Source organism: Propithecus coquereli, unplaced genomic scaffold (genome assembly GCF_000956105.1).
Source record: "Propithecus coquereli isolate 6110/MARCELLA unplaced genomic scaffold, Pcoq_1.0 Scaffold27, whole genome shotgun sequence".
NCBI classification, from domain to species: Eukaryota; Metazoa; Chordata; class Mammalia; order Primates; family Indriidae; genus Propithecus; species Propithecus coquereli.
Genome location: NW_012148285.1, coordinates 1,970,222 through 1,980,077, shown reverse-complemented (window position 1 = coordinate 1,980,077; position 9,856 = coordinate 1,970,222). Strand labels below are relative to the sequence as shown.

At 49.2% G+C, this 9,856-nt stretch overlaps 1 protein-coding gene across 1 annotated transcript; it reads right to left on the bottom strand.

Moving 5' to 3' along the window:
• Positions 1 to 2,221: 2,221 nt before the first annotated feature.
• On the bottom strand, positions 2,222 to 9,584 carry ZNF263 (zinc finger protein 263). The gene is made up of 6 exons (XM_012647771.1): positions 8,840 to 9,584; positions 7,904 to 8,084; positions 7,387 to 7,460; positions 6,977 to 7,103; positions 4,997 to 5,113; positions 2,222 to 4,266 (listed from the first exon to the last, which is right to left on the bottom strand). The coding sequence occupies exons 1-6, from the start codon at positions 9,224 to 9,226 to the stop codon at positions 3,098 to 3,100; spliced, it is 2,055 nt and encodes a 684-aa protein (XP_012503225.1). The 5' UTR covers positions 9,227 to 9,584; the 3' UTR covers positions 2,222 to 3,097.
• Positions 9,585 to 9,856: the final 272 nt, after the last annotated feature.

Sequence of the window (9,856 nt, the reverse complement as noted above, 5' to 3'; positions counted from 1 at the left end):
AAGTGATCCTCCTGCCTCAGCCTCCCGAGTAGCTGGGACTACAGGCATGCGCCACCATGCCCGGCTAATTTTTTCTATATATATTTTTAGTTGTCCAGCTAATTTCTTTCTATTTTTAGTAGAGACGGGGTCTTGCTCTTGCTCAGGCTAGTCTCGAACTCCTGAGCTCAAATAATCCCCCCGTCTCGGCCTCCCAGAGTGCTAGGATTACAGGCATGAGCCACCGCGCCCGGCCATGCAGTAAAAATTCTTAAAGTGACTTTTGAGGGGTTTTTCTGAAAAGAAATAAAACAATTCAGTGCTTTTTAAGCACTTCTTCCTGTCTCTGTCCCACCTCTGGCTTTGTTCTCATTGTTCCCCAGCCTGCACAGTGTTTTAACTTTTAGTTTGACTCTGCCAGACCTTTTCACATTGCTTAAATTTTGGACTGATTTTCCACCCAGAAGCCTTTCTGCTGGTCCCATGTGCTACAAGGATGTGTGGCGATCGCTCAACATAGTCTACATCTCCCAAGTCTCCTTTGTATCCATTTCGACTTACGGGCTGTATTGTCTCAAAGTTAGTCTCCCTTTCACATAGAAGCCAGCTGAACTGTTTTGGCTTCTTTTACAAGAGGACTAGTGGGTAAAAGTGAGAACGTAAAAAGCACTAATCGGGCTATCCCTTGCGATGTCCTCATGGGAACCTGCAGTAGAGGACTCAGGCCTGCTCTTTCAAATATGACTACAAGGGAAGGAAAAGTCATCAATCCTGCCTGTCAGTAGCAGACTGCTCTGACATTCCCACCAGTGTGGTCTTACACTGACCTCAGTGCTAGGTTCTTAGATGGAAATTTTTTGCCAGTTTTTATATGTCCACAGCTTTTTATATGTCCTGGCATGTCTACATGCCAGGCAAGGTGCTGTCTTATGTGCAATATTTTGTGTGATATTATCTCCTTAAAACAAGGGTGAGAATAGCTACACATGTGAAGTTTGCTAGAAGCAGAGCTAGACTGGAGATTAGGTGAAAGGTCCCATCAAAAAGCTTTTGTGGGGCAAATACCTGGGGGTCCTCATTGTTCTAGCTTCAACCTGCAATGCTCTACATACGAGCAACACCAGTTGGACCACATTAAAAGATAGGCATGGGTGATGCTTTGGCAGGGAGGGGTGCTTTCCATTCTCGTGAGATTCACAATCCACATGTTGCCATCTTAACCAGGGTTTAGTAGTTAACACCAACTTTATACCACTCCACACAATTCGTGGCATCAGCAGCCACATGAGCCCAGTGCTGCTCCGCTGGACCTTGGTCCTGCTCCTACCGTTGACCCTACATTAATCTTTCTCTAATCCTAACCCCACGCCCCTCCCCCTCAGCCCCACGCCCTCCTCCTCTGAACAAGGTAAGAGAAAGGGAGAGAAAGGAGAAACAGAGTTTAAAAAATTGGCTCAGACAACCAAGGAAAAATTCACACTAAACTGAGGAAGGGCTAAGCCTGAGAAGGAAGGAGGGGTGCAGGGTTGTTTCCATCACTCGAAATTGCTGATTCAATAGCCTGTTGCCAATGGATTGCTGAATCATCTTTTTATCCCAAAGAACAGCTAGATACCGTCCTCCAGGGCCATATCCTGAGATGTTTTCCTGGCATCAGATTTCCGACTCCTAGAATACTTCTACCTCTTTCCCATGGATACATACTCCAACAATTCCTATTCCTGATTCCTCGTTCTAAAATACACTGCTTTCCCTTAATAATTTTGCCCTCCTCCTTATCTTCCCACCATTAACGATCAGCAACTCAGTTATACCAGGACCATCTTAGCTTCCTTCTTGGGAGCCAGTTGTAAGACCAAAATATCCTGTCCTTCCACAGCCAGATCTTCCTCAGCTACTTAACAAGAATGTAAACATTCTAAACAAAGAATTGAAGACACTTTTACTGCTGTAGACCACAGAAGAATACTTCAGAGAGACCCTACAGTATGGCCCCAAGCGGCCATTCAGCTTGATCCTTTGTTACCATGTGGCAGGCCCAGCCTAGAGCCTGCCTGGCCACCCCCTGCCTCATCCTGTCTCCCGTCACCTTTGTCAGAACCTTCCTGACAAGCCAAAGAGAAAGCAGGTCCTCTGACCAAGGCAGAGAGGAGACAGATCAACACTGGAGTCCCCTCAATGAAGATTCACACATTCACATTTCCTGATGATATTTATTACCACCTGAACATTTCCAATAGGGAAGGACACATCCCTAATTTTCCTAGGATCCACCTTTTCAAAGTTTCCCAGGGAATTCATCTTTCATGAAACTCTTTTGTTCCTCTGGAGTCAGGAGTAAGACTCCAGAGCTCTGTTTATCTTTTTTTTTTGACACAGGTAGGGGAAAGTCTCAATCTCTGCAAACGGTAAACTAATCAGACACTCATTTCCCCTGCCCATTTCTGGGCTGACCTACATATTACACATTATTCTTTCCCTTAGGAGTCTGGTTCCTTTTTGTCTGAGGTCATATTTGCATGCGTGATCTGCCCATGGGCACCCCTGTCAGGCCATTGAGGGGCGTGTGGTGGCTTGACCTGGACTGCCCATGGCTACCCAGCCAGGGCCTTCAGGACAGCTGCAACTCACAACCAGTCTCTTGTTGACCTCCAGCTGGTTTCCTAGGAGACTTGGCCCCTCTTCTTTGGTCTCAAGGGCCCCAGGAGTCCAAATGCTCCCAACTGAATGTCCCAATTAAGAAAGCAGTAACAGAAAGATCACATGGATACCCAAAGTAGTTGGGATAAACACTGGACACAGTAAGGCACCCAAATCACACCTTGGCTAAATATACCAAGAGGGTGTGTGCACCTTGGGACAGGATGGACCTAACAGAATTCCGCCCTGAGCAGGTCACCTCAAAGACCTCACTAGTGCACACAGAACTCCTTTTCAGTTGTATGCAAATCCTTTGCTGCCTTCGCACCTCCCTCACAATGGACCCCCATTTCCTCTTTATGTTATTACCTGACAAACGCAGAGGTCATTTGGTTGGCTGGACAAGGAATCTCAGCTCTGACAACAGGACCTTCTGAATATGCCACCTTATCTGGGGCAAAGAGAAATCCCATTGTTTCTAACCGGTGTGAGTCCTCTGATGACTCATAAGACGTGAACTCCGAGAAAAGCTTTCTCCACATTCAGAACATTTATAGGGTCTCTCTCCCGTGTGGGTTCTCAGGTGACGAATCCGATTGGAGCTGTGAGAGAAACTGTCTCCACACTCATGACAGGTATAGGGTTTTTCTCCAGTGTGAATTCTCTGGTGCCTGATTAAATTGGATCTATGAGAAAAGTTTTCCCCACAAAGGGTACATTTATATGGTTTCTCTCCTGTGTGCGTTCTCTGATGTCTGGTGAGGTGCATGCCCTGCCGGAAGCTTTTCCCACAAGTCAAACATTCAAACAGTTTCTTCTCTGCCTTGTGGGCTCCATGGTTTGTAAGAAAGGGGGCACTGTCATTCATGGCTCCCCCACACTCAGAGAAGGCATAAAGTCTCTCTTTCTCATGAGTTCTTTCGTGAATGACAAGATGTGAACTCCGAGAGAAACTTTTCCCACACTCCGGACACTTATAGGGTCTCTCTCCGGTATGAATTCTCTGGTGCCGAAGGAGGTTGGAACTGTGAGCAAAGATCTCCCCACACTCGGGGCACTTGTAGGGCTTCTCCCCCGTGTGTGTTCTCTGGTGCCTGTGGAGGTTGGAGTTGCAAGAGAAGCTTTTTCCACATATGTTACACTGATAGGGCTTCTCGCCCGTGTGTGTGCGCTGGTGGCGAGTCAAGTGGGTATTCTGACTGAAGCATTTTCCACATTCGAGGCACTTATGGGCCTCTTCTCCCAGGTGTGCTCTGTGTAGTGACAGAAAGTGTGGGTTCCCTCCGAAGATGTCACCACACTCCACACCCATACACAGTCTTTCTGCTGCATGTATTCTCTGGTGCCTAATTAGATTTGAGTTGTTAGAGAAATTTTTGCCACACAAGGGACATAAATGGAGTTTCTTCGGCTGTAGTTCCCTCGGTCGCCCCAGTTCCCTGTAACTTGTGGCTCCTGCTAAAGACGGCTCCACTGGATCCTCTGGGGGGCGCTGAGAATCCCCTTCTGCCCTGCCATGAGGTCTTCCCTGCTCAGGACTCCAGGGCACCTCCCCTCCGGCCTGGCCAGGGAGCAGCGCCTGAGGGTGGGTATTCTCAAGGGAAACAGAATGAGCACTTTCTTCGGGGTTCTCAAATTTCTCTTCCCCTGGTAAAGAGGGAGAGAGAGATATTATTTCTACAATGGAGAAAAGAAAATCTCACATGTCTACTGGTGCCTATCAGGCTAAAAGCCCAGAGGTCTAGTTCTACCTCAGTTTCCCTTCCTTTACCTGCAAGTAAAGCACTTTAGAGAGGCATCTGGATAAAGGGTTGGGCCATTGCTCAAGGAATCAGAGCTCAGACAAATTTTGGGATTCCCCTCTCCAACTGAGCCGCCCACCCTTCAGGAGTAGGTGGGGCACGTGAGCCGAAGAGTGAGTGCCTCCTTAAAGGTTGCACCTGGGTTCCTCACTTGCCTCCCTGGGATGGAGAGTGGGCAGTGGGGACACAGGAGGCAATGTACCTCCCTGGCAGCAGTGCTGGGCTAGCCCTGGATCCAAACCCTCAAAACCTCATTCTTTTCTTTTTTTTTTTGAGACAGAGTCTCCCTCTGTTGACCCTGCAACCCCTAAGTTCAAGCAGTCCTCCTGCCTCAGCCTCCCGAGTAGCTGGAACTACAGGCACATGCCAGGATGCCAGGCTAATTTATCTATTTTTAGTAGAGACGGGGTCTAGCTCTGTTGCTCGGGCTGGTATCGAACTCCTGAGCTGAAGCGATCCTCCCGCCTCAGCCTCCCAGAGTGCTGTGATCACAGGCTGAGCCACCACCCAGCCAAAACACCTCATTCTTGACTGCAGGAGCCCTGCCTGGGTAGGCTGCTCTCTTTACTGCTTACCTGGAGCTGGGCTGCCGGGGCTCAGGCCCTCCCTGCAAGTCTGGCCACTGGGATCCCATGGCTTTCCTCCGTGTTCCACCCGGGTGGCTGGGGCCCCCTGACTGGGAATGTGAGACTCTGTTCACAATGAAAGAAACAGATTTCTGTATCACCACTTTCCTCTGCCAGGCAAGGGAAACAAAGAGATAGTCTTGTTCCCTGTCCTCAGTAGACAGACACAGAATGCTCAATAAAGTTCACAGCAATTACTTGGAATATACACTGAACTGTTCCCAGTGGTTACCTCTAGAGAAAGAAATTACAAGAGCGAAGGCTATAGCTTTTTTTCCTTTTTATAGTTCATGGTACTGTGGATATTTTACAATAAGAACATATACTTTTGTAATTAAAACAACAATAAAACAAACATGGTCAGTCAGGGTGGTCAGTTCCTCAAAGAATTGGTTTAATATCATGAAAGAGCCTGACCCTTACATATAAATATAAAATAGAGCTAAATTCAACTGGGCAACTCCGAAGTGAAAATAACATGATGGACAATCAGAAAAGGATCTGTGACTCTAAGACGACCATGAGATTAAAACCCCAAAGTGCCATTTCTGTGCTATGCTAAAAAGAAAAACAAAAACCTCACTCCACCACTAGCAGATATGCACTCGAACGTAAGTTTACTCCCAACAAACTGATCTGATCTTCTCCTCCTATTTAGCACTCACGGACGGAGCTATGTTCAACTTTGGGCATCACAGCAGCAAAAAGTGAGATGGAAGCCAGCACGATGGCACACAGCGGTAATCCCAGTTACTACGGGCTGAGGGGAGAGGATCACTGGAGCCCAGGAGTTCAAGGCCAGCTGCACGACACAGCAAGATCTCATCTCTTAAAAAAAAAAAAGTGATATAGAAAACCTGTAGACAGTCCCAATGAAGGAAAACAAAAAAACAGCAGTAATCCCTTTTGCAGAATTAGTGCAAATGAGTTTATAGCTCGGATTTTCTTCACACAAACCTGAAAACAATGTATAGCATGTCTTTCTACTAGCGTGTGTTTCAACATAGCAATAATTGTAATGTCTACACAGTCTTATTTTATGTTGTCTTTTAAGACCTCCCCCAACTTTTTTTTTTGAGACAAGAGTCTCATTCTGTGACCCTGGCTAGAGTGCAGTGGCATCATCCTAGCTCACTGCAACCTCAAACTCCTGGGCTCAAGTGATCCTCCTGCCTCAGCCTCCCAAGTGCTAGGATTACAGGTGTGAGCCACCGTGCCCGGCCCATCCCCCAACTTTTTATTATAGGAATTTCCATACATACAGAAAAGTTGAGGGAATTATACGATAAATACCTGTGTCCTCCACCTAAATCCAACTATCACTTTGTTATATGTCATAAGCATCATTTTAAATCTCTGCAACACATAGATACATCTTAATTTATGATTTAGCCTGTTTTAGATATATACATTGTTTCCAAATGTCCAAAAGACCCTCCCTCTTTCCTGAATTTGTATGGGCTGTGAAAGCTGCTAAGCTGGAATGCTAATGCCAGTGCCCCTGAAATTTCTGTCTTGGGGAAAAGCCTAGAAATACTAATGGAGCACAGAAAACATAAGCAAGCACAGAAGAATAAGCATTTTGAAATGCAAGGAATCAAGAATTTACAGCCCGCCCCCAGTATCTGGGGACACCGAGTGTGTGTGAAGCTGGTAGGAGGTCACAGGATTTGATTTCTTCTGCCTTAGGAAGTCCATTATGGTTCAGACTCCCTGCGTTAAGCAGCTGGGGCTCGAGTCCAGGCCTGCCTGTAAGTGTGTCAACTATGTCACTTGGCAGATGTTTCACCCTATGCAGAAGACTTTAGACAAAGGGAGATCTCCTATGGAAGCTTCTTTGCAAAACTCATATCCAGGAGGTGAATGTTCATGAGGCATGACCCTGGTCAGAAATGGCACAATCGTCATCCCTGGAAAAGAAGTCCTTACCCAGTGAGTCCACATTCTCATAACTCTCCTGCACCGTGTCCCTGGAGAGGGCCCTCTTACTAGGATCCTGATGCCCCCACTCCTCCTGGGAGATGTACATTGCCACGTCCTCTAAGCTCTCAGGCAACTGAAACAGCACAAGATCTCATTTAGCCCCTGGTGCACCAAGAATAATTCAAGCAGAGTCATGGGTGAAAGGGGCAAAACCCAGGGGTGCCAAGGACACGTGTCATGGGGAAGAAGGGTGTCAAGCCTGCAAGTGAGGTGTGGAGGAAATAAAGATGGTTGGGAGATGCTTGTGGTGAGGAAGAAAGGATCCTCCAAGTGGCAGAAGGGCCCCCCCACCCAAAAGGAACACTAAAGGGAGGAAGAAAGGTGCTGGGGGGAGACAATGGAAACTTCCACTTCACCTGGGGCCCAGTCATTTCCTTGTCTTCTATTTTCCCTTCAGGAGGAAAGAGAGAAAGCCAGGGAGCAGACAATGCTGAAGGTGACAGAGATCATAATGAGAATGGCATTTCTAATTCCTGGCAACCCAAGGATTATTACAATATGATATCCATTCCCCAACACCCAGTCTCTGCTTTTAGGATTGAGCAATAAACAAAAGAAGGCAACAGAGGCATAATAAAATGATATACAAGATGACAGGGTCAGAGTAAAGGAATATTCGGAGTAGCACTCCAAACTCCCATCATTCACATAGCAGCCTCTGTTCTGCATACAAAAGGGCACTACAAAAGATCCCCCTCCCTCCTTCCACCCTCAGAAGGACACACACCACCACTTTTAGGTCATTTACTCCACATCTGAAAACCTCGACTTCACAAATTCCTTCTTCTTCGCACCAGTGCTACATTCTGCTAGTGTCAGGGGTAACCCCGAAGCCCTTCCTCCCTCCCACCTACCCAGATAACTGTTCCTCACCCCTCTCCTTTACAGCCTGGGGGTCCCTTTTGGGGCTGGGGCCTAGCAGTTCTTGCAGCCTGGGGCCAGGGCTTCGCTCAGTCTCCATTGGCTCCAGCTTGAAGCTCGGTGACTCTCGTGCTGTTTCCAGAGGCAAAGGCTCCTCCAAAAGCACTTCTGTTTCCCGCCCATGGTTTGTGACCTGGGAACCAACCCACATCACTCATCACCACAACAGGGCCCAATAGGAAATGAAATTAGTACAGGATTCCGAGGGCAAGCCTTCAACAGAGAACCACAGGTGATCACGTTGGACCCAGCAAGAGAGAAGAATGATTTATCCTAAAGGCTTTTTTGATCCCATGTGCAGCAGTTGAAACAGGGTGGGGAAGGCCACTCCCACCGCACACCTTCCTCACACAGCTCTTCGGATACATCTCGCTCACTGCCTTTTGCTCTCCCCTACCTTTTCTAGATGCTTCTATCCCTCACTATTGGATAAGCTAAACTTGGGTGACCCTGGGGGACAGTAGCCTCAGTGCCAGATTGTTCAAAACTTTACACGTTGCTCTCCCTCTAACCCTTAAAACAGTCCTAGGAAGTATTTTATCTTCCTCATTTTACCAGTAGGAAAACTGAGGCCCCAAGAGATCAAAAACTCGCCAAAGTGACAAAGCTAGTACTAGCGGAGTGAGGACTGGAACACGGGAGATCTAACTCCAGGCCTAACACTGTCACAGAGGCACTGCCTCCGTGTGGAAACAGGGCACTCTTCACTGCTCACTCCGTTCATCTGGGGAAAATCCAAAGGATGACTGTTCCAGATTAAAAGACAAAAAGGTCTCTTCCCCATGTAAAGTCTACTCAGGGCAACCAAGTAGATTCGACTCGGGGCGCGGTATCTCAGTCCCAGGGGCCAAACAAACCGCAAATAAAACAGCTCTTTCTCCCTCTCACCTGTTGTCTCAGTCTCCCAAGTTCTCTCTGCATATCCTCCACAAGGGTCACCGCTTCTTCGCCGCTCTCCGGATGCAGCTCCTGCACCCTGCTCTGGATCTCCTGGGGCAGAATGATCAGGAACTGCTCCAGCACCAGCAGCTCCAAAATCTGCTCCTTGGTGCGCATCTCAGGCCGCAGCCACCCATGGCAGAGCTCCTGGAGCCGGCTGAGGGCTTCCCGGGGACCAGCTGCCTCTTGGAAGCGGAAACGTCTGAAGCGCAGGTGGGAGGCCTCTGGGCTCGGTCCTGGGTCAGGCGGGGGCACCTCCTGGCTCCAGGCGCAGTCCTCCTCCAATTTCACTATCAGGAGCCCTTCCCGTTCCTGGGAGCCCGGGCCCGACGACATCGTCAGGCCCCGGAACGCTCTGGCTCCGAAACCAGCTGCGCCCGCCTAGGAAGGCGCACCGGGCCCCGTGCAAGGATGGACGGCGTCGGCAGGAGCTGCGCGCTCGGGACTCCAAGGCCCAGCCGAGAAGCCCAGCTCCAGCCCGGGCGCAGCCGGCTCTGGGGCCGAGGTCTCAGTCAGTCGCGGGCGCCACTGCGCTGGCCCCCTGGTCCACCCGCGCCAAGACTTCCCTGAGGCAAGACCAGAACGCCGCGCTCCCCACCGTAGCTGACCCACGCAAATCGCAGCTCTCAGCTCCCATGCCGGAAGTCCCAGCGCGCGAGTTAGGCGTTCGCAAGCCAACGGAGCCTGCTTGGGACCAACTTCCGGGTCACATTTTGCGAACTCTAGCGCCTATTGGGTCAGGTCTCGCCACAGACTCACCAGCGACCTACGAGAAGGAAAGATTTGCTTGCGGGGGCGGGATGAGCGACGGGCCAATTGCAGACGAGAGGCGGGGCCATCGGGAGAGCCCTGCAATCCCTGGGAGGGACTGGGGGCGGGGCCGATAGGTTCAAGAGGAAAATAAGCCCAAGGCGGTTGTGACCGGCAGACAACGTGGGTAGAATTCCTCAGGGAAGCTTACTGAAA

Bases quoted from the DNA above. Each gene is read 5' to 3' on its own strand.
- ZNF263 (XM_012647771.1), bottom strand. From the start codon at position 9,226: ATGTCGTCGGGCCCGGGCTCCCAGGAACGGGAAGGGCTCCTGATAGTG. The intron at 7,461-7,903 runs GTGAGGAACAGT...TGTCACCTTCAG, and splicing joins CCAGGCTGTAAAGGAGAGGG to CATTGTCTGCTCCCTGGCTT. The intron at 4,267-4,996 runs GTAAGCAGTAAA...CCTCTTTACCAG, and splicing joins CCCCGGCAGCCCAGCTCCAG to GGGAAGAGAAATTTGAGAAC.